The sequence below is a fragment of the Bos grunniens genome, chromosome 17 (genome assembly GCF_055505025.1).
Source record: "Bos grunniens cultivar Pamir isolate PY7600 chromosome 17, Bosgru_T2T1.0, whole genome shotgun sequence".
Taxonomy (NCBI): domain Eukaryota; kingdom Metazoa; phylum Chordata; class Mammalia; order Artiodactyla; family Bovidae; genus Bos; species Bos grunniens.
In genome coordinates, this window is record NC_141181.1 from 54,722,438 (window position 1) to 54,746,989 (window position 24,552).

Consider the following 24,552-nt stretch of genomic DNA (forward strand, 5'->3'; position numbering starts at 1 on the left):
ATTTTGCGCGTGCGCAGAAGTAGTTGGCGGAAATCAACCGTTGGGATTCTGGCAAGGTCTGGTTGCCTTGGTAATAACGGACAACCGACAACGCTCCTCATCCCTCAGCGAGGTGCTTCCGTCCCTGGTTTGTGTACTGCTGTTTGACTTATATGGTGACCCTCAAGATTTGCAAATTTGCAGAGGGTCTGGATACTGAGGTGAAAGGCACCTTTCGTTTTAGAGGGAAAGTATACTTCCTTTCTGCGACGCATCCCTTTTACAAAAAGACGCAAATGAACAAACGCGCAATCAACTAATGAACTCCCACCCCTCCCCCAACTTAATTCCAGGATCTTGGGTCTGCCCTCCCCGCTTCTCCGAAGCTATTCGGGCAGTGTCCGGACTTCATCGGAGGGGGCTAGAATCCGGCGTCTGCCTCTTCACCCCCAATATCTCCCGGCCTGACGCACGCGTGCTGACAGGGGAGGGGAGAGGGGAAAGCGTCTCTCGCAGAGAGCTCGCGGTCAGGGCACCCGAGAGGAGATGCCCAACCAGGGTCCAGTGTCCGACTGGACGGAATGCAGTTCTTCCGCAGAGCCGCCTGCAGTGGCCAGGGCCGAGGGTGGCGGCGGCGGGTGAGGCTGCGGGGCCCTGAGGGTTTTGGGAGGATGGCCGTCAGCCCTTGGTCGTGATCCCGGGGTAGACGAGGGGGTGGGAGCTGGCTGCTCCTGTGGACTGGTCCCTAGTGTACTGAAGTGAGAGGAAGGGAGAACCTTTGTTGTGGCCGACTCAGTTTAGGGGACGGGCTTCTGAGGAAAGCTGAGGACAAGGGTTGGTGCAATGACTGACTAAACGCAGTGACTGCGACGGTCGTCTGGGTGCTTCTTGTGCCCCAGGGGGCGCTGCGAAATCTGCTTGAACGTTTGCCGTCTGGCCACTGTATTTCTACAAAAAGGGGTTGGCAGGCTGGGCGTGGGGGGTTAGGGAGGCACCAAGGGAATAGACGCTCAAAGGAGCGCTTCCAAGTCAACAAATCATTTCCCTGTGTGACATTAGTCATCTTTATGTCAAATTGAGATTCAAAATCTGTAATGAGACAAGTTTTAGAGGCACCTTGAATTTGGCATTTTCTTCACTCAATAGTTCCTTTTTCATAAACCCTTTTGAGCAGGTTTTTACTTTTTTTTTTTTTAACTGCTTAGTGGAAACTTTTGTATTTTAATTTTTAATTGAAGAACAATTACTTTACAATATTGTAATGGTTTCTGCCATTGGGTTTTTACTATTATTTCCTGGACGCTGAAGATAGTTGGTGAAATTGCTGTTGGAGGCAGTACCTCATCCCTTGCATCAGTTATTTCCTAAAAGTGAGAACTGCCGGATGTTCCTCTCAAGCCCATAGTCATGGCTCCTGCTGCACCCATGGCCATCTTTAAAAATATATTTATGTGTTTGGTGCATTGATGACTTCTAAAGATGGGATGGTGCTATGTTCCTCTTTTCTGCTCTTCAGAGTGTTTAGCAAAGTTCTGGATCCTAGTATATCAGAGCATCAGTGAATTCTTGGACATTGAAAAAATTGTAGGAAGAGGAAAAGGGGAGTGTTTTGTCTTAATTTGAGAACCGAAAAAATGAACTGTACAAACATTCTAGACCAACTTAGTTCCAGTTCACCTTAAATTACATATAATAATTTTATTAAGAATAAAGGAAGAAGATACCATGGATAGCACAGAAGCCCAATTACTTCATTGAGCTCAGTGTAGGAATTAGATTCTGAGGCTGTAAAATTAAGGCCAAATCTGGCTTAAAGTAAATACTTTATATATAGTATGGTAAAAATCTCTGATAATTCACTTTGAAAAAGCCTGGAGTCATTAGGATATAACCAGAATTATAGGAGAAGGCTTTGCAAGACATTATATCTGATGGAAATGGAGAGTAAAAAGCATATGTAATACTGTCCGTATTTTTCATTTAAAATACTTTATTTAATGTTTATACAACTGTCAATTGTTACATATTATATACATCCTTTTTTTCTTAGGTCAGCTGGACATTCTTATTACCAGAATTCCAAAGGTACTGGTGAGTAGAGTATATAAAGCAGATAATACGCATCAATAATATGGCTAAGAGAAATAAATTTTGCTATAAATACTAACACAATGGAATTTTTAAAAGTCTTTATTAGCATCTTTGGTAAACTCAGTTTTTAAGATTTTCAGAGAACAATCCAGCAGATTCTGTCTCCTGCTAAGATATCTCACATCAGGGACTTCCCTGGTGGTTCAGTGGCTAGGACTCTGTGCTCTCAGTTCAGGGGGCCCAAGTTTGATCTCTGGGCAAAGAACTAGATCACATATGCTGCAACTAAGACCCGGAGCACCCAAATAAAATACCGCACATCAAAAGAGTACTTCAAAATTGCAGTGAATCTGAAAAGAACTGTTTATAACTGATGTTGGTTGAAAGGACAGAACATAACCTGGGGTTTATATTAATATTAATACAAAGATTGAAGGAAAAAATTCTCAATTGTACAACTTCAAAGAACATAAAATATTTTTCAGTGCTGTTGTTTTCCTCTCACTTGACATTAAGGATATAGCTGCTGGAGGTAAGAGGTTAAGACAGGCCCCCAAAGACCTCTCACTAACTTTTTGTGGGTGAGCAATTTCAATTCAAATGATGTATAAAACTTGAATTCACTTTGCTTTTTATTGGAAAATTTATAGTCCTTACAGTTACCTAGGAAAAACACACATATTTGTGTGTGTATGCATATATCCACATAACTTTATTATATATACATGTGGTTGTTTTAAAATGGAATTGCTGAATCACATGGCAATTCTGTTTTATTTTTTGAGGAACTGCCATTACTGGTTCCTCAGCAGCTGCACCAGTTTGTATTCCCAGCAGCAACACACAGAGGTCCAGTTTCTCCACATCCTAGCTAACACTTGTTTTCATTTTTTGATGAGAAGGAAATGGCAACCCACTCCAGTATTCTTGCTGAGAATCCCATGGATGGAGGAGCCTGGCAGGCTACAGTCCATGGGGTCAAAAAGAGTTGGACACCACTGAGCGACTTCACTTTCACTTTCTCTCACTTCCATACTTATGGATATGAAGTGATATCCCATTGTGATTTTGATTGCGTTTCCCTAATGATTAGTGATAGTGAACATCTGTTCATGTGTTCATTAACCACGGGTATATCTTCTTTGAAGACATCTAAAGTCTAAGTCCATAGCCCATTTTCAGCTGGGTTGTTTGTTGTGTTTAACTATTGTTTTTAAAGATTTCATTTTCTGTAAATAAATGCTAAGCTTCTGAGGAATTAAATTTTAGTCCAGTTCTAATATGCACCTCAGAACTGTTAACAAGGACACACAAAATATATTCTTAGATAATTACTCCACACTTATGATATGAAAAGGCTTAAAAAATAAACTTTCAGTATGTTGAATTGGTGTTCATTTTATTATTACAGATTCCAAATTATGTTTTAAGGATCATAATAATGTAATTTCTGGATGATTTTATATTTGTTGGTAAATCAGCTAGTCCTTTAGTATGCAAATGTAGTTCTTAGTTATCTGCACTAACCATCCAATTTCCCAAAATCTTGAAGAAGTAATTAAATTTAAGGTTTAATATGTAAAATTACAGTGGCTTTGTTATCAATAATAACGGAAACAAAACTGTGCTTATTTAGTTTACCTCGTACAGATTTTTAACTTGGAATTTGTTCTGCCAGCTTTGTTTGTAATAGCCCCAAACTGGAAACAACCCAGATTTCCATCAAGAAGTGGATGGATAATCAAATTCTGGTATATACATGCAATGGAATAAAACCCAAGAATAAAAAGGCACTATCTATTGTTACACATTACATAAATAGATCTCAAAATAATTATGTTGAGCGAAAGAAGTCAGACAAAACCAGAATATATACTGTATATTTCCATTTATAACAAACTCAAGAAATTAAGCTATAGTGATAGAAAATGCATCAGTGGTTGCTTGGAGAGAGGAAGTGTATGGGGAGGATCGGAATGTAAAAAAGTTATTTTCTGATTAAACTTTGCCAGGCACTGTTTTTCCCCAAACTGCTAGTAATCCTGAGTTATCTTAACATATGTGAGGCTAAAAACTACTTTCCATTCTTCTGCAAAAACATCTCAACTTTTATTTTTATTAAAGGCAATTACTTTAATGTACCCACATCCATATTTGAAACAATGAAATAACTGAAATTATGTAAAAATAAGTTTTAATTAATTTCTGCAAAGCTCTTCATTTTAACACTGCCTTATTAAAGGGACAAAATGTGTGTTATTCTATGTTGCATCTAATATAAAATTTTGAAACTACATCCTGAAGTCAAATGAATGATAAAGTATTTTTGAAAATCTTTTAAAAGCACAAGTCCTGCATGTATATTCCTGTTTAGTGTGGTCTGACATACAATGAACTAAAGAAGTATACTGTCAACAGTTTGCATCTCAATTCAGTTCAGTCGCTCAGTCGTGTCCGACTCTGCGACCCCATGAATCGAAGCATGCCAGGCCTCCCTGTCCATCACCAACTCCCGGAGTTCACTCAGACTCACGTCCATCGAGTCAGTGATGCCATCCAGCCTTCTCATCCTCTGTTGTCCCCTTCTCCTCCTGCCCCCAATCCCTCCCAGCATCAGAGTCTTTTCCAATGAGTCAACTCTTCGCATGAGGTGGCCAAAGTACTGGAGTTTCAGCTTTAGCATCAGTCCTTTGCATCTCAGCTGAGTTCAAAATAATTTTGTCCAGATGTAATGATTATATATAGTAAATATTTATAAATGTCTTTGATTTTTTTGTGTGCTCTAAAACCACATGGCAAAAAATAAATAAATAAATAAAACCACATGGCAATCATAAAGTCTCTTCAAATTTAACAGTTTGACTAAAACTAGTACTCCAGAATAATCACTGACACATGTAAACAGATAGATCTTAGTAATTGTTAAACCAATCTTTGCTCATAAGAGTCACATTATAATGTCCTTGCCTACAGACAGAATCAAAGATGGACACAAAGTGAACTCGCCTAGAGCCAAGCTGCAAGAGTTGTGGAAAATGCCTCAAACAGTTCACACCCCTAAGTCAATGACAGAGCCTTCCTTTCTAAAGGTATGCTAACTAAGTACCAATATTTTATTTAAATGCTAATAGTCTTTGTATTCAGAGTTGAACTTTTTATTGAATCTAGTTCAGAGAGTAAAGCACTGTAGAACACAAGTATACCCAGCACACTGTCTTAGTGAAGTCGCTCAGTCGTGTCCGACTCTGCAACCCATGGACCGTAACCTACCAGGCTCTTCTGTCCATGGGATTTTCCAGGCAAGAGTACTGGAGTGGGTTGCTATTTCCTTCTCCAGGGGATCTTCCCAACCCAGCGATGGAACCCGGGTCTCCCGCATTGCAGGCAGACGCTTTACTGTCTGAGCCACCAGGGAGGAGTCCATAAATATCTGCTGGGTAAACTCAAGAATCAATGCAAGAATTTTATCATTATAGATTCCCTTTCATAGGAATATTTTCATGCTTTGTGATACTTTGGCTTTAATGTACATCTTCACTCTGGAAGCTTAGTGCCCCAAGCACAAAGATGTCTGAGGAAAGTTCCACTCTAGAGATAGAAACCCAACCTCGTAAAGATTTTGCTCAAGGACTCTGAAATTAAAAGCAAGCAAGAAAATGGCAACAAGTATTTCATGACTGTTGATCTGTATTACCTATTAAAGATCATAGCTGCCAGAACTAATCTCTCTATAGCAATGTAAATTAGGGTTATTAACGAGGTGTGCAAATTGGTAATTTTTGAGCCAGATTAATATAGTTGAATTTGCATAAGTAAAATGTACAGATGGTACGACACTCCTGAACATTTCATCCTTTCAGATATGGAATATTGCCAACCTCTGTTCTACAATGCAGCTATACATCTTTTGTCTTTTAGCATCCAGACCTCACCTTAGTCGAGAAGCGCTACCTGTGTAGCGTTGCTAAGATCTATAATGCAAACTATCTGAGGACTTTAATGAAGAGGCACTACATGCATGTGATCCAGCGCAGCTCCCAAAAACCAGGCAGGTGTACCTCCAGGTAGTTTCTCAATAGTTCTCACAAGAAACAAGAGAGCATTCTAACACAGGTGATTTGTGTACAGGTGTCCTCACTCATCACAGGGGCCACCTCAGTTCTCGTTACTCACAGAAGCAGCATTACCCCTGTACTACATGGCGACACCAGCTGGAGAGAGAGGACTTGGGGCCTCCTAACACTGCAGCTGCATCTGCACCTGAGATGATACAACATTCGCTTTGGCGACCAGTGAGAAACAAAGAAGGGTCTGTTTCCTTTTGTTTCAGAGACAAAATGTACCCCCAACTTTACTTGAAGGGTAGCTAAATGATGTTATATCTCATGCTCCTTGTAAGTTCGCTTTAAGTTCAGAATAGGTTGGACAAAGGCACAAAAAAGTGCTATCTTATGGCCTCTTTATTGAGCTAACTGGCATATGCTACTTTTTTTTATATATATATATGTAATTTTATTTATTTATTTTTGGCTGCACTGGGTCTTTGTTGCTTTGCATGGACTTTTCTCCAGCTGCAGCGAGCGGGGGCTACTCTTTGATGAAGTGCACTGGCTTCTCACTGAGGTGGTTTCTCTTGTTGAGCACAGACCCTTGGTGCACAGGCTTCAGCAGATGCAGCAGGCCGGCTCCCGTAGTTGTGGCTCAGGGGCTGAAGAGGGTGGGCTCAGTAGTTGTGGCTTGTGGAATCTTCCTGGACCAGGGATCGGATCCACGTCCCCTGCATTGGTAGGCAGATTCTTAGCCACTCTGCCACAAGTCCTGCTACTGCTTTTAGAATTTTGTGGAATTGTAAAAATTTCTATCAGCTAGAGCCCTTTTAAATGATTCCCACTTAAATTCAAAATAATACAAACTCTTCCAAAAGGAGTAGTATACGGTGGCTTCTGCACAGGGGAATACTATAAACCAAAAAGGAAAAAAGAGATTAAGATGCCTGATTATTCAACCTATGCTACAACTGATAGCTTTGCATCTCAGGGTTAATAAGTCATGTGAGAATTCAGGGGCTAAGAGAGTCTCTTTGGTGATGCCGGCAGCTTAATAAAAATGTGTATGGTCTTCCACATATACTAGACAACTGTGCACTTTGCTAGTTCCAATTAAGATGCTTCTCTTTCTTACAGTTTAAAAACTGGATATGCATCTAAAACAAGATGTAAATCACTGAAGATTTTTAGAAAACCAGGCAGACCGTTCATGCAATCAGGTAAATGTGGAATTTTTAATATATGTTTTTAAAAATGTCATGCTTTGAAAATATTAAACCCAATATAGCTCCATTTCTATTAGAAAAGACATTAAAAATTTTGAAGTGTGATTTGCTTACATTGCTCCAAACAAAACATGAAATCGATTTCTGTTTCCACATAAAAGAACATGTCAGGGAAGTTAACATTCAGTGTATTTCTAAGTAAAGATATTATAGTGAAGGCCAGAGACTTAACAATGAAATTTGTCAGAACTCAGAGCCATAAACATGACCTTTTCATGCCACAGCAGTTCTTTTATGAGATAGTGTAATTTTCTGACAGATAGCATTGAAAACTTTTGGCTACTTGTGCAGCATGAGATCTTAGTTCCCTGACCAGGGATCAAATCTGTGCCCCCTGCAGTGGAAGCAGTCTTAACCACTGAACCACCAGGGAAATACCCTAATAGCAAATTTTGTATGAGTCAAATAGTTAACAAAGGGCTATATCACCTATTCCATTTTGTTAAATATTCAACAAACCAGAGGAAGCAAACCAATTATTATTAGCAAAATTTTGCAGAGCTACTCAGATAAATCATTTAGGAAGGACTGGCTTAAAGGATCCTTCTACCCCAAGTATGACAAAATGAAAAAGGCAAAAGAGGAAGGAAGACTCAATGCTCAGAAGTATTTCTCAGAATTGATAAAGTGGAAACGATTAAGTGGAAAGGATTAAGTGGAAGTTAAACAGTTACCTAGTTACTACCACAGTAGGAGGGAAGTGGGTAGGAAGTAGGGAAGTTAGGCCTTCTGAACCCCTATCCCACTGCTGTGTGACAGCACTGCCCAGCTCTGCTGTAAATAACATAACTATGCCTACCCAAGAAATGAGGGAAAGGGCAGGGTAGAACCTAAGTATGGTTCCAAAAAGAACACCTGAAGGAAACCACAGACAGAGGAAAAGTCCCTGTGGTGCCAAGAGAAAAGAAACAAGAAGAAACTTAAGGAATGGAGAATACTAAAACTATAACTTCCCCCAGTGAAAAGATTTTTGCAAAGCAATGGGAAAACAGGACTTAGTAGCAAAGAATTTGCTATAATATAACCTGATTTGAATACAGTATTAGGCAACTTACTTTTAAAAAGTGAGATATTTAGGGGGAGGGGGAAGTCATGAAATTTTGAAAATTACAGGAAGTTTATGGCAAACGCTTATTAGTAAGGTAGGTCATTTTGAAGCTTGTTCTTAAATACAAATCTCAATTTTCAGGATGAAATACTTTATTTCCAAAACAGACATTATAGATTCTTATTTTCCCTTCAGTTTCTGCAAATGATTCTGAATCATACATGAATGAAGAAAAAAAGGAAGAAGATTTACTAAATAAGTGTATGCAATCAATGTCAATTGAAGAACAGGGAGAACATCTGATGTTAACTTGACAACCTGAGTATTGATGATGTGCCAAAGGTGGGGGAAGGGATTGTGAATTGTGTCCTCTCTCTACATTTAGGAGAGACAGTATTGTTATTCAAGTAATTTTAGTTTGTTCAGAAACTTTTACCACAATATAAAAAGTATGATGTACTTTCATGCACTACTGATATTTATGTAATAAAATTTATGTGTAATACATGCTTGTATTCCTAGATACAATTAAAATTTATTGTCACCTAAAATCTGAATTTTCTTTAAAGCTGACAAATGCATTGTATAATTCTGTTTACAAGTCCTAAAATAGCAACATTAGAATATCCTAGAAGTATTTCCTTCAGGCTGAGGAAAACTCTGAATATGCTGATATAGAACAGCCTTTGATAGAGATAATACCCTGCCTTGTAGAGAAGGTGCTCAATAAGTATTAACTTCTTGAACTTAGAAATATCAATCCTTGGAAGAAAAGTTATGACCAACCTAGATAGCATATTGAAAAGCAGAAACATTACTTTGCCAACAAAAATCTGTCTAGTCAAGGCTGTGGTTTTTCCAGTAGTCATGTATGGATGTGAGAGTTGGACTGTGAAGAAAGCTGAGCGCCAAAGAATTGGTGCTTTTGAACTGTGGTGTTGGAGAAGACTCTTGAGAGTCCCTTGGACTGCAAGGAGATCCAACCAGTCCATCCTAAAGGAGATAGGTCCTGGGTGTTTCACTCTATAGTGTTCTTGCCTTCTAAACATCAGTGTTTAAAAAAAATTTTTTTTTTTAATTTTTTGAGGTATAGTTGATATACAATATTATGTAAGTTTTAGGTATACAACATAGTGATGCACAATTTTTAAAGGTTATACTCCATTTATAGTTATAAAATATTGGCTATATTCCCTATGTTATACAATATATCCTTGTAGCTTATTTATTTATATTTTAAGTTTGTACCTCTTGATCCCCTTATTCCTATCTTGCCTCTCCCCCTGTAACCACTAGTTTGTTCTCTATATCCATGTTTCCTTTTTGTTATATTCACTAGTTTAGTTTTTAGACTCCACAACAAGTGATATCTACAGTAATCTGTCTTTCCCTGACTTTATTTAGCATAATACCCTCCAAGTCTATCCATGTTGCTGCAAATGGCAAAATTTCACTTTTTAATGGCGAGTAATATTCACCACATCTTCATCCATTCATCTGTTGATGAATCCTTAGGTTCTTTCCATATCTTAGCAATTGTAAATAATACTGCTATGAACACTGGGGTGCATGTATCTTCCTGAATTAAACATTAATGTTTGCAAAATTTTGTTTAAACTTAAAAGAACAGGGCATTTAACACAGTCTGAAAAATCACTGGATTTACTATGTCAAATACTATTTAGAAAATAAAACCTGAGTCCAACATTATGATCTAGAACAGTTGTTAAGGCATGAGCTCTGAAAAGTCATCTACCTTATCACTGTAACACTTGTCTGCAGTTTCATTTGGCCTCTTATTTTCATGATTTTTAAAAATTAAAACACAGTTTAACCAACAAAGTATAAATGAAAGGTAACTGTTTATTACTGGAGAAGAGAAAAATGTATACAAGAAAGTCTAGGTTCTTCCTCTTCATGCACTAGTTTGGTAATAAAGTTCCAAATATCAACTATGAAGATATTTACAAGGATAAATTTTTCTTAACGTGTGACCATTTACTGTGTGGTAAACATTTTTTCATAGAAATCATACACTTAAACTAAATATAATCTTACAGTTTACAAGAAGCTCCAACACTGTATTAACAGAAGATGATATATTTTACTGCAAAATATTATAAAAGTGATACAATTTTGTGGCTCTTAAATGTTTAATTACTTGAGTTGAACAGGGGAATGGAAAAAAAAAAAAAAGCCCAGCAGAAAAATCAACAGGACAGGCCTGGCTTTAAGATTTTTTGTATTCAATTCGTTCTACTTTCACATCATCTCCAATTAGCTGATACACATAAGTGACAACTGTAGAAGCCTGGATATCCATCAACACAAATGAAGGAATAATGTTTCTGGAAGAAAATATAAATAATGTCATTGTTTTGTATTAAAAAGCCATAGCATTATAAATTTCAACTTAGGATGACAATTGGGATTCAAGGAGAAATCTGGTTGTTAGACATATTAAAGATAATCACCAACAGAATACTGCCACAGAGGCTGTATTTAAATAATCACATTTATCTTTTACGAAATGTCACATGTTCAATTATTAACTTTATAAAACCCCAAAATTGCATACTACTCACGTTTCCAAGGCATTATATGCTCCAGTGGCAGAACCTGGATTAATGTAGAATTTATTTTCATGCTCAAATGCTTCAAATTTATGTGTATGTCCTGAAATAAGAATGTCCACATCAAACTGCCTCTGCAATAGGGCTAGGCTGGCCATATCTCCCCATGGAATAACTTGATGTCCATGGATCAAACCAATTTTGAACTGCCCAACAGTCACAACTTTCTGCTCTGGATAATTCAGATTCTAAAATACGAAATAGACATAAAAAATATTTTAGAGATACTGATGTTTATAAATAACTTTTAAATATTAAATCTCATATGGGTGTTTTGAAACAGTGCTCCACAACCAACAAATCTGTTCAATATCTGATTTCTTCGCAATCTAAGGCTGTAACTGCTCAAAACATAACTTCCTTCAGGAGAACTGGAATTTATCACACAATCTCTTTATTGAGTTTATTTTTATAGACTAAGAGTTCTTTACAGAGTAATTCCCCCAAATTTGTGTTTCCTCTAAGAATCCAAGGAATATGATCTGTAAGCTAGGATGTGTTGAAATTACATCCCAGGCTTTAATAGTTAATGGCTTAGAATAGTAATGATAGCTAACACTTACATAGCACTTAGTATGAACCAGGCACTCTTCTAAGAGGTTATAAATGTCAACCTATGTAATACTTACAAACAACCCTGAGAGGTAGGTTTCATTTTGACCTCCACTTTATGGATGAGGAAAATAAGGCACAGAGAGGTTAACATAGCTTGCCTAAGGTCACAGTTGATTAACTGTTTAAGCCAAGATCTAAACCCTGGAAATATGGCTCCAGGGTTGGTGAATTTATTATCAAATTAGAAGCAAAAAAAAAATTTAATTCTTGCTGCTGAAACTAGCATATCACAAACAGAACTCCTAATATATTTTTAATAATCCAAACCTATACTCTGTTGACAAGATGTCTGCCCTTTCCTATTTCATCACCCCCAACTCTCATCCTACCTTCATGCCAACTCTAGTTTATTCAAACTTAACTGCAAAAAAAGGAGCACCAGTGAAGTTAAATAATTTATGAAAAATCTTCTATTTCCAGAAATACAAAATAAAAATTTCACACTAGAGTCAAGTTTACTAAGCTTGATCATACAGTGTTAACACTGGCAGGGGTCTTAAAAATCATCTATTCCAATCTTATTTACATAGTAGGGAACTAAGAGGATATAGCTTGCCTAAAATCTCAGTATTAATTAATAGGCAAAGTTGGAACTTTAGAACTCCTTATTTTTTCTCTAAGGCAAGATTTATGGAGATATAACTTCCATACAGGAAAATTACTCTTTCTGGTATACAACTCAAGGAGTTTTGACAAATACATATAGTGGTGCTGCCACAATCAAGATACAAAACAGTCTACCCGCTCCTCACAACTCCTTCATGCCTCTTTATAGTTAACCCTTGAGACTGGGAACCATGGTAGGATTTTTAGCAGAGAAGTGATGTGATCTTACTTCACCTATAAAAGGTCACTCTGGCTGCTACTTGGAGAACAAACTATGGAGGAAGCAATCAAACTACGGAGGTAGAATCAGGAAGTTGGACACAGTAAAGTGATATGGTGGCCTAGAATGGGTAGCGGAGGTGGTGGCAGTTAAATTCCTAACAAAACCTTTGCATTCTAAATGATAACACTACAAAAAATAGTAACAAAACCGTTATCAATTCAGTTAGAACAAGTATGTAACGTTTAATAAGCAGTCTAAAATCAGCCATTTTCAAACTCTGCATACTTTTTCACTGGAACACTAGGGAAAAAAAAAAGACCTTAACAGTTGAGCAACTCTGGTCTAAAAAATAAAGCTTATGCATATATAAGAATCAAGAAAAGGAAATATTTCGTGAATATATAGTCAACGCAACAGAAAAAAAAAAAAAAGAAAAAGGAAGTATTTGGGAAGGCAAAGCGAAGTACATCACCTCATCGAAGTCTCCTCTCACAATATGGACATCGCCAGCCAGAGTCTTGAGATAGTCATAACTCTCTTTGGTGCAAAGGTTTCCAGTGCAGAGAATGTGCTGAATCTTCCCTGGCACCAGCAGCTTTTTGAACTTAGCTGGCAAACTGTTGCACCGATGTGGGATGTGCAGGTCTCCTAATACCAACACCAACTTTAAAGTGTCAAGGTGAGAAAAGGTGTAATGTTAAACATGATTTCAAAATAAGATATTCTCCTCCCATAACTCCTCTTTTAAATTAATCAGAGACTTCAGAACCCCAAAGAGCAGAACTTATTCACACAGTTCCTATCATGAACATTTTAACAATACATGTGATTCTAAATCAATCTTAGTTTATTTTGGTCATAGATAGGTGTGCACACAATACAAGTAACCATTCTACTTACTGAGAATAAAACCAAGCTTTCTAAAGTAATTCATTTAGAGACCTATAAAATTAAACTCCATAAAAAAACTGAAAAATGAAAAATACACTACTGAGCCCTATGGAATCTGATATGGTAATTCATATTTCTGCAGTTTTAAATGTAAAACATATTGATTCCAGGGACATTAATAAAAAGAATGGTTAAAATTATGATAGAGAAAAAAGTTAATTCTATAATTTACTATGTTGACAACTATTTGGAGGAAGAGTAGCCAAAATTTACAGTATTTGTTACTTAAAATATTAACTATACATTACAGAAAAATAAAAACAGCCTATGCCTCAAAGAGTTTCAGTAGGACAAACGTGCTTTTGAATTGTAATCTTTGCTATCCTCTCTTTCTTTCTTTGTTAGAAATCCTGTCATATTTTTGTCTGGATTAAACTGCCTATATATCCTCAGTTTAGTTCCCAAACTTAAAATGACAAATCACAATTTTCATGTACATTAGAGCATTAAAAAAAGAAAGGAAGATCAACCAAATAAATGATAATTCAGCAGGAGGTGGTTTCGAGTTGGAACACAATCTCAGATGATAAAAACAAATTCTGCACATAAATACAAAAGAATTAAAAAAACCTCAATTCTGTAAATTTTTAATTTTAAAATTTCAAGATTCGACATGTATACATCATTTAACAGAATATTGTCAAAAAGGTCATATAAAAATAGTTATCTGCCCTCCAAAGGGAGGGCAACAGAATCAATTTCTCCACGTGGATTAGTATAAGCACCTTCAGATGAGATCAGGGTGGTATGGCCATAGACAGTATAGGCACCTTCTTTCTACAACAGGATGTCTTCCCACACAGACGTCCCATCCATAAATGTAGAAGCCCTTTGACTGGTTTCAAAGAAGGTATGACTATTCCTTGATGTTACCAAAGAAAATATTAACTGTCTTAAACAAGATAAACAGAAAAGTTTGGCCACCACAGACTTTGTAAATTAAAATTAATCGAAAGGTGTAAAGTTAAAATTATTACCACAATAAGCTTGATTCATCTTGCAACAAGTATCAAAATGATCACAAACAAAAGAAAATGTCAACAGAACATACAGTAACCAAAGTAACACAAGGTAACAAAACCTGTGCACTTTAAAAGAAATTATTAAATAAGCTTCTTTACAAAGAGTAGTTTCAGCTGGTATTTGCTCAATGACTTATATTGTTTCAATCCAGATCTCAGTGGACAAAACATCTATAGAACTAAAAACCACCACATAGCTTCCACCCTCAGTGGTAATCAATACAAAAGTACCTGCAGATAGAACAATCTTCATCTTTAGAGGGGGATCCCTTCAGATATGGATTGAAGTGCATAGTTAATGTGGGAAGCTGGCATTTAAGAAAAAGGTAAAAAAACAAATTTCTATATTAAAAGGAAAAAAAAGAACCTCAAACTCATAAATTAAGGGTATATGACTGTAACAGGTTGAAAATGTTTGGGACTAATCATGAATGAGCTGTTCAACCTGAGTGTGGCTGAACGAACATTCATAAAATGTGATACTTTATAATGATCAATAACCTGAATCATATAATGTACTGTAGATTATGCCCAAGTGTACCTACACTATTAGCAGTTTAAAGATGTAACAATGAAAGGCCACAAAGAAATTATCTCAGATTAATAAGGATCCTTACTAGGACTCTGGTTTCCTGCAGCTAATGAAGTTATATGGGGAAAAGTATCACATAACAAATGTCATACTTTGAGCAGCGTCTTTGCCCAAATTCCACACTTTGACAGTGCAGGTTAGACATAGATTACATAGAGTCTTTTAAGATGGCAAAAGATTCTGGAAATGGCAGTCTTGTTAAATTCAAATAAAGAACCAATCTAATCAAAGCACAGAAAATTTGGTTACTTGCTATTTGATAGACTGTAAAAGGGTGAAATCCCAGTAATCAGCCACCCCACCACCACTGTTAGTAGGAGCTAAGAGAAGAAACTTACTCTGTGCCCAGCCTTAGTGGAATGAAGAAGTTGATTGCAGACAGGGGAATGAAAAAAAAAAGGGTGAAACATGACCAATGTTAAAAGAAAGCAACGAAAAGAAACAAACCAAAAAAGAACAAAAAACTCATCAAATGAATAAGCAAACAATTGTTAATGATTTCTGAGTGTTATGAAAGAAAATGTTAAAAATCAGCTTTGCTCAAAACAATACCAAAAGAACCATTTGCTGTACTATTAAATACCACACACACACACACATTTACAATCTTTTCTAATTTTCTTAATCTCACTCTCCACTTTGACGCCTATCCCTTTTGTTTTGTTGTTCTGTTTAGAATTTTACAAAACAATTTGGAAAATTCACCAACGATAAGCTTAAATGAAAGCTAACATTTTCTGGATTCTTTAGGCTTAATTATTCTTTAAATACATTGATTTTAATTCTCATGTTTAAAATTCTAGTAGTTGGAAAATTATGCTGCAGCTAGGTCATTATTTTGTACAGAAGATCTAACACAGCACTATGAATACATCATCAAGTCACCAGATACTGGATGATAGAAGCAAACACCCTCCTCCAGCTAAAACTGGACTTTTCCCCACACCTAAATTTGTCACCCACAGACTCTGGATACTGCTGAATATTAAACATTTTTAGTCTCTTTACCAAATAAAATGCTTTTAATTGTAAAAGAATCCATCAATGCTCTAAACCTTGCCCAGTTCTATTTCACATGAAAAGTGATACTTCAGTACAACTACCCTGAAAATCTACCTAAAAAAAACTCAGAAACATGAATACTTAAATCATGTCAGGAAATTTCATCTTCTCCCTGCGATAAGATGTCTCAAAATTAATGCTAACTGGACTACTCTAATCTGGAGTCTGTTTAGAAGCAAAAATCGTGAGATTAGAGTCTCTAACATATACAAAGAACTAAAGAACCACAGACCACGAATGTCACGTTTATAAGGCACCTTAAAGGTTGCTTGTTATAGAATCATGATTTATCTTAAAAATGCACTGGATGTTCATCACAGAGAGGAGTCCCTTTTTATCAACAAAAACCAAGATCATCAGAGCTCCTTTTCAAACCGTTCTTAACTTTTCAGAAAATCAAGGGCACTTTGAAAATCTGATTACAGCTATTAGGCCTCTCCAGCAGCAGCTCCCAAGTTTTCACGTAGGAAGGTCTTAGGGGTACCGACTTATTGGGGGTATGGGGGTGATGGGCCGGTCCGGGGCAATCCGATGGACAATGAGGTAAAGCTTCCCAAACTCCTCTTGACCGCCAATAATGGCCCTTTAACTAGAAGAACATACGTACTCACAAAATCAGTTCGAAAACCACTAAGGAATTCTACTCTAAAGGGTCGCAGTCTCCTGAAGAAGCAAGTAGTTCCAGCAATTCTAAAAGCCAAAAGAAAAAAAAAAAGCCAAATCCAGTCCTTTGAGGGTACACCGCCACATTTCAATGGCAGCTCACGTTATTTCAGGGGAGAAAGGAGACTTATTATCCCCTTTCCCCAGACAGCAAATTAAAATGGGTAGAGAATTCTACTCGCTTCTTCCCGTTTTGCATCCGAGAAGCCAGTTTTCGCCACATGGGGGTGGTAACCAGTGGGTTACCAAGCAGCGGGAGGTACTTTTTGCGGGAAAAGAGCTAGGAAACGTCTGGAAACGGAGGGGATCCCGTGGCTCCTTTCTCGGGGATTCTCAAGGTACAGGCCCAAAGCCTCCTTCCCCGGCTCGGGCGTGCGGGTCTCGTGACAGAAGCAGCAGCTGAGAGTGGCCCTTTCCGCCTTCGGACGTCCTCTGGCCCCTGGGGTTGGGATGCAAGGCCCGGGCTGGCCGCACCCAGAGGTGGCCGCTCTCTTTCCTCCTTTGCCTTTCCCCAGGCACCAGCCCAGGCCGCAGTCGCGCCCGTCACGGCCTCCAGGATCACCCAAGCCCTCGCCCAGTGACTCCCAGCGGCTCCCAACAACGCAGAACCTCAGCCGAAAGGCAGGCCTCGGTGGTCGCAACTGCGGTACTCACCATCCTGTCACTGGGCTCCGCTCAGTCACCACAATCGCCGCCGCCTTCTCTTCCTCACACTTCTCGGCGACCCGCCCACCTCGTTCAACACCAATGAAAAGAGAGGTCGGCAAGAGACTGTTCTACGGAGGCCCGCGCGGGCCCTTCTCCGCCGTAAAGCGAAGTTGTTCTTTGGCAAATGGGGTGGGGGCAAAATCGCGAAGTTTCGAAGCGCGGGCAACATCCGGGCAACATCTGGGGCCCTCGCTCTGAGGCGTGCCATGTGACGTTACTTTTTAGGAATTGCAGCCATGCTGAAATGCGTGATGAGCGGCAGTCAGGTGAAAGGTGCAGAGGCCTTTCTTGCCTTCCTGTGTAAAAAAGGGAAAGCTTAGGGTTTGTGGGCGTGGGGACGTTTCCACCGTCGTCTCATTTCTTGACCTTTGCCTTTATGCCTAAGGGACAGAAGGCCTGGCCATAGCCAGCATCCACTCACCCAGGGTCCTTTTAACTTCTGAGGTGCAAATGAAGGCTCATCTGCTTTTATTTATGCGTATTATTTATATTCATAGATGTCCATTAAATGAAGTTGCACCACCGGGACAGGTAGTGGAAGGGTAGGCCTTAAACTCGGGGTGAGAAAGACTGTGTGGGAAATTGGGAAAAATAACGCTTGGACAGTTAAAAGTATTTTAAAGCGATGAGAAAAGCATAAACCTCGTTTTTATTCCAAATTCTACCATTTTTAAAAGTATGACCTGGGACAAGCCATTGAATCCCTTCAGGGCTCAGTTTCCTCATCTGTGAAATGAGAATAATAACAGCATCTTCATTATAGTATTTGTTGTAGGAATGAAATGCGGGTAAAGAGCTCAGTAACAAATGGTAATGTAAAAGAACTAATCCTTATTATAAATGGTACTTTAAACATGTAAGTTACTCCAGAAAGTCTCTGTTTCGAAAAGTAATGGTTTTCTACAGATCATAATCTGAAAATGATCGTTGAAAGGCATCTTGTGTCGCAGCTGGCTCCCGCAGTGTTGAGGGCATCTATGGACCAGTATTAATGAACAGGAAAGGAAAGAAAAAGATCCCCATTGTTGCATGTTTTCAGAGTTCTAGAAAGTTCTTTCTTGCAGTGTGTACCTTAGTTCTCAGTAAGTGATAATTTGTATGATTGTTTAATTTTGTTTTTTCTCCAGAACCTAAGCACTGTGAGGGTGGGAACTGTAAACCTGCCTTGTTCATTGCTATACCCCCATTGCCTTGGCGTATACTCTTGGAACCTGCTAGGGGCTCAGTGAATATTAACTGAATGAACAAAAGGTCTTCATTAGCTAGCTCCAGGAAAAAGTGGTGAATGTGAAGTGTTAAAAAAGGGCCACTTTCTTTTTTTTCCCTAGTCGTCCTATGTTCTCAGCTTGAGGCCGGCACCTCCAGCTCTGATTCTTTTCTTCCCCCCTCTCTTTATTAGCATGCCATGTGGCTTGTGGGATCTTAGTGCAGAGTCCTAACCACTGGACCAATCATAGTATGATGCTCCCAACTCTGATTTTTAAGCATAATATGACTTTACATTCTAGAATTATTTTTCCTTTTTTTCTACTTTTCCATGGATTGATATAGCCATCCTTTTTTATTGAAGCATAGTATCCCATATCTGTTTGCTAAATATATATTTTTTACTTATTCGTAATTTTTAAGAACACTAACAGTGTCATACCAAATCAGACTAGTATTTCATCCAGGTCTAGCTATTCTTTATGACAGGGCATCTAACTGTGTTTTCTGGCAAGATCTGGCACGATCCATGCTCAAGCATCAGAGATATATCTTGAATGCCTCTAATTTCTCTCTTATAACTTGTTTTGACTTTGCCACCTGTGAAGTTATTAAAACCCTTTGAACCATTTTCTGTATGCTCTGTTTTCACACTTTTTTTTTTTGCAGTAAGGGGTATACATTTAAACCAAGTTTAAAAATGCTTTAGTATGGAAATTAGCTTACCACAGTAGTTCCATGCAACATTTTTAACATCTAGAAAGAAAGAATTTTGTTGCATTTTATTATTTCATACACCCAATCTGTGAATTTATTGAGCACTTATTATGTGTCTGGAATTTTGCCAAGGCCATTATACTGTATTTCTTAAAGCAGTTTGTAGCATTAGTCTATAAAACACTGTTCTTTGTGAATTTATCTCAAGTCCTGTGAATGCTGAAGTAGTTCTATGGTTTATTTTTATTGCTTGAAAGAATGTAAACAGCATCTTTCTTTTTCTCCATAGTATTTGGGAAAGCAATCCAAGCTCTCTCGAGAGTTAGTGATGAGCTGTGGCTAGACCCCTCTGAAAAAGGTGTAAGTAAGAAATTTAGTTCATAGACCATCAAGTAAGGACAAAAGATGATGTTTAAAGATCCCAGTCCAGATTGAATGTTAACTAGGAAATCCAGAAATTGTAATTATCCCTTTCACTGTTGATCTGTATTTTACATATCTAAATACATTTAGAGCATGGTAAACTTAAAAAAATCATACAAAACTGATTTAAGCCAGAATCACAAACTGGTGGTCAAGAGGCTAGATATGATTTGCAGAAATGTTTTGTGGGGCCTGCACTGTTTTTTTAAAAATTGAAATATAACATAGGGAGTGCGATTTGGTGCTCTCTGATGACCTAGAGGAATGAGATGGGGGAGTGGGAGGGAGGCCAAGAAGGAAGGGAATATGTATACTTACAGCTGATTCACATTGTTATACAGCAGAAACTAATACGATATTGTAATGCAGTTATCCTCCAATTTTAAAAAATTGAAATAATTTTCTAACAGTAGTTGAGAGAATCCACATAAAAATCTGAATTTCTTGCTTCTCTTGAAAACTCAGAAGATCTGCTAGTTTGGGGCCTGCATTCCCAAGTGGAAGTATTAATGGTTGACTGACTAACAATTTCTTACCTTAGACAAAGTTAAGACTGCCATTTTGTTGCAGTCTTTTTACTACCTTTCGTATTATTGCCTTTGATCACTTTGTACTTTGAAGTTAAGGTACCTGTGAGCATTTACATTTTTGCAATTAAAAATATGTTCTTGTTACCAAAACAAACAAAAAATACAAATTCAACATGCAGGATTTTAGACCTAAAACCTATAGGTATAGTATAGATATGGACACATATGCGTATACATATGCAAATTACAAACACATTCTAAAGGGGCTTCTCTGGCGGCTCAGTGGTAAACAAATCCACCTGCCAATGCAGGAGACACCAGTTTGATCCCTGACCCAGGAAGATCCCAAATGCGGTGGAGCAGCTAAGCCCCTGTGCTGTAACTATTGAGCCTGTGCACTGAGGCCCGGAGGCCACAACTGCTGAGTCCACATGCTACAACTGCTGAAGCCCATGTTCCCTACAGCCCATGCTCCGCAACAAGAGAAGCCACCACATTAAGAAGTCCACGCACTGCAACTAGAGAGTAGCCCCCACTTGACCCAGCTAGAGAGTAGCCCCCGCTTGCCGCAACTAGAGAAAAGCCCATGCAGCAATGAAGACCCAGCACAGCCAAAAAAATAAATAATTTTTTAAAAAACACTGTATAATGCAGTTCATATTATATCAATATTATAATTCATATGTATCAGTCAGTTCAGTTCAGTCGCTCAGTCGTGTCCAGCTCTTTGCGACCCCATGAATCGCAGCACACCAGGCCTCCCTGTCCACCACCGACTCCTGGAGTTCACTCAGACTCACGTCCATCGAGTCAGTGATGCCATCCAGCCATCTCATCCTCTGTCGTCCCCTTCTCCTCCTGCCCCCAATCCCTCCCAACATCAGGGTCTTTTCCAATGAGTCAGCTCTTCCCATGAGGTGGCCAAAGTACTGGAGTTTCAGCTTTAGCATCATTCCCTCCAAAGAAATCCCAGGGCTGATCTCCTTCAGAATGGACTGGTTGGATCTCCTTGCAGTGTAAGGGACTCTCAAGAGTCTTCTCCAACACCACAGTTCAAAAGTATCAATTCTTCGGCGCTCAGCCTTCTTCACAGTCCAACTCTCACATTCATACGTATAATGTGGTCCATATACTGCAGTTAACATCCCATAGTTTACTTGAATGCATTTCAATGATATGCTAAACATATTAGAATTTTTTTTTAATTAACCATTAAAGCTGATTTCTTTTCCTATATGGCTGTTATTTTATTTTTCTAGCTTGCTTTAAGATCTGTGAATTCTTGTCGGTCAGCATATGGATGTGTCCTCTTCTCTCCTGTGTTTTTTCAACATTATCAATGGTCAGCCTCAGTGAAAATGAATGATACTGACATAATATTGAATTTAAATTGCAGATTGGGAATGAAGGTAAGTGTAAGAGGGCCTGATTTCCTCTGGTGTTGTAGAAATGCTCAATATATAGGGTATAACACCTATCCTGTTCTTAATACTTGGTTTAAATTACGTGCAAGACAGGTCTGTTCATTTAAGAATATGAGGAAACCAGAATTGAAAGAGACACGTGTACCCCAATGTTCATCGCAGCACTGTTTATAATAGCCAGGACATGGAAGCAACCTACATGTCCATCAGCAGATGAATGGATAAGAAAGCTATGGTTCATATACACAATGGAGTATTACTCAGCCATTAAAAAGAATACATTTGAATCAGTTCTAATGAGGTGGATGAAACTGGAGCCTATTATACAGAGTGAAGTAAGCCAGAAAGAAAAACACCAATACAGTATACTAACGCATATATATGGAATTTAGAAAGACGGTAACAATAACCCTGTATACGAGACAGCAAAAGAGACACTGATGTATAGAACAGTCTTTTGGACTCTGTGGGAGAGGGAGAGGGTGTGATGATTTGGGAGAATGGCATTGAAATACGTATAATATCATATATGAAACGAGTCGCCAGTCCAGGTTCGATGCACGATACTGGATGCTTGGGGCTGGTGCACTGGGACGACCCAGAGGGATAGTATGGGGAGGGAGGAGGGTTCAGGATGGGGAACACATGTATACATGTGGCGGATTCATTTCGATATTTGGCAAAACCAATACAATATTGTAAAGTTTAAAAATAAAATTAAAAAAAAAAAATACAAATACTCTTGTTAGATTTTTAAAAAGTAATTAAGCAACCATGTTAAGTATGTGCTGTTATCTAATTTGTTTGCATTACAGTCAATTCTGCCCATCTTTAGATGTCTGAATTCCCTAGAGAAAAATGTGGAGAAGTGCAAAATATTTACCAGATCTGATAAGTGCAAAGTAGTTATTCAATTCTTCTGCAGACATGGTAGGTATAGTTAAATCTAGTTTAAAGTATGTGCATTTTTTGTTAATATTGTTCACGTTTAGAATATTCAGACTGCAATATTGCTTAGAATTTGTGTAGTCTATGGTAGGGAGGTTGTAAATATTCTTGTACTTTTCTTTGTAGAAGTATTGTGAGATGACTGGTATTAATTCTTTCTTTTTTTGGCTTATCAGTGGCACAGGCTATGCCTATGTACAGACCAGTTGGGCTTTTTTTTTTTGCCATATAGGATCTTATTTCCCCAACCAAGGATCAAACCCATGCCCCCTGCATTGGGAGCATGGAGTCTTAACCACTGGATTACCAGTGAAGTCCCCAGACCAATTTTTTAAATGTTCATCTGAACTCTAACAGTTGATTATTCTGAAATTAACTAACTGCTGGATGATATTCTGTAAGTGTGCCTTGGTAACAGTGTTCCTTGCCAAGAACAGAAAAAGAATAATGCCTACTTGTATTAGAAGTGCTCTGAGTCCAGTCCCTCAATTATAGGAGCCAAGACCTTCATTCATTCTCTCTGATACATCAAGTTGTAAAAGAGATTTCCTACCTCCCAGCCTTGCAAGATAGATACTCAAATGTTGTAGTCATATAGGATTTTCAGTTCAGTTCAGTTCAGTTCAGTCCCTCAGTCGTGTCCAACTCTTTGCGACCCCATGAATCGCAGCACTCCAGGCCTCCCTGTCCATCACCAACTCCCAGAGTTCACCCAAACTCGCGTGCACTGAGTTGGTGATGCCATCCAGCCGTCTCATCCTCTGTCATCCCCTTCTCCTCCTGCCCCCAATCCCTCCCAACATCAGGGTCTTTTCCAATGAGTCAACTCTTCACATGAGGTCCAAAGTATTGGAGTTTCAGCCTCAGCATCAGTCCTTCCAGTGAACACCCAGGACTGATCTCCTTTAGGATGGACTGGTTGGATCTTCTTGCAGTCCAAGAGACTCTCAAGAGTCTTCTCCAACATCACAGTTCAAAAGCATCAATTCTTCAGCTTTCTTTACAGTCCAACTCTCACATCCATACATGACCACTGGAAAAACCATAGCCTTGACTAGACGGACCTTTGTTGGCAAAGTAATATCTCTGCTTTTTAATATGCTATCTAGGTTGGTCATAACTTTCCTTCTAAGGAGTAAGCGTCTTTTAATTTCATGGCTGCAATCACCATCTACAGTGATTTTGGAGCCCCCCAAAATAAAGTCTGACACTGTTTCCCCATCTATTTGCCATGAAGTGATGGGACCAGATGCCATGATCTTAGTTTTCTGAATGTTGAGAAAAAAAGTTGGCTTTAAGCTTTAAGCCAACTTTTTCACTTTCCTCTCTCACTTTCATCAAGAGGGTTTTTAGTTCCTCTTCACTTTCTGCCATAAGGGTGGTGTAATCTGCATATAGGATTTTGCATGGTTAAACATATATAGCATGATAATAAAGAGCATGGACTCTGGAGGCCCCAAGGTCTGGGGTGGAAACCTGGACTGCTGCTTCCTTGCTGAGACACTGGACAAATTATTTTACTTTGTGCCTCAGTTTCCCTTATGTAAAATGGGGACAATAGTAATACAAGCCCCTAGGGTTTTTGTGAAGATTCAGTGAGTTATAGGAAGTTATAGCTCTGCAATGTTTAAATAAATACCTGGCATAGTTTCAAATAGGTATCACCAGTACTAAGTTTTCAGTTTCTTAAGTATGTCTCAAGTGACTTGATTAATGTCCAATACATATTTGTGATTGGTAGATTTTTAATAGCTTTTGTTGGGAAATTGTATGAGTTAG

At 38.3% G+C, this 24,552-nt stretch overlaps 3 protein-coding genes across 12 annotated transcripts in view; 2 read left to right on the forward strand and 1 right to left on the reverse strand.

Moving 5' to 3' along the window:
* The first annotated feature begins 64 nt into the window (after positions 1-64).
* On the forward strand, positions 65-9,001 carry FAM216A (family with sequence similarity 216 member A). Of its 6 annotated transcripts, none has more exons than XM_086347706.1 (7): positions 65-617; positions 2,030-2,070; positions 5,044-5,159; positions 5,989-6,118; positions 6,199-6,379; positions 7,254-7,336; positions 8,646-9,001. In XM_086347706.1, the coding sequence occupies exons 1-7, from the start codon at positions 526-528 to the stop codon at positions 8,762-8,764; spliced, it is 762 nt and encodes a 253-aa protein (XP_086203832.1). In that variant the 5' UTR covers positions 65-525; the 3' UTR covers positions 8,765-9,001. The 6 variants fall into 6 exon arrangements, with proteins under 6 accessions (XP_086203832.1, XP_086203833.1, XP_086203835.1 ...); XM_086347707.1 differs by having other exon boundaries at positions 2,030-2,064; XM_086347709.1 differs by having other exon boundaries at positions 65-200.
* A 1,292-nt stretch (positions 9,002-10,293) lies between these two features.
* VPS29 (VPS29 retromer complex component) lies at positions 10,294-17,542 on the reverse strand. Of its 2 annotated transcripts, XM_086347712.1 has the most exons (5): positions 17,472-17,542; positions 15,431-15,442; positions 13,000-13,191; positions 11,036-11,271; positions 10,294-10,798 (listed from the first exon to the last, which is right to left on the reverse strand). In XM_086347712.1, the coding sequence occupies exons 1-5, from the start codon at positions 17,472-17,474 to the stop codon at positions 10,681-10,683; spliced, it is 561 nt and encodes a 186-aa protein (XP_086203838.1). In that variant the 5' UTR covers positions 17,475-17,542; the 3' UTR covers positions 10,294-10,680. The 2 variants fall into 2 exon arrangements, with proteins under 2 accessions (XP_086203838.1, XP_086203839.1); XM_086347713.1 differs by lacking the exon at positions 15,431-15,442.
* Positions 17,543-17,586: 44 nt separating this feature from the next.
* Positions 17,587-24,552, forward strand: part of RAD9B (RAD9 checkpoint clamp component B) — a 28,774-nt gene continuing 21,808 nt past the window's right edge. The window contains exons 1-4 of one of the 4 annotated variants that reach the window (XM_086347692.1): positions 17,587-17,798; positions 19,738-19,808; positions 21,661-21,810; positions 22,641-22,755. In XM_086347692.1, coding sequence (XP_086203818.1) covers positions 17,762-17,798; positions 19,738-19,808; positions 21,661-21,810; positions 22,641-22,755 — 373 coding nt within the window. In that variant the 5' untranslated portion in view covers positions 17,587-17,761. Of the gene's footprint in view, positions 17,799-17,871; positions 18,065-19,735; positions 19,809-21,660; positions 21,811-22,640; positions 22,756-24,552 lie in introns of those variants that run through there. The other 3 variants (XM_086347691.1, XR_015144481.1, XM_086347694.1) reach the window with 3 other exon arrangements.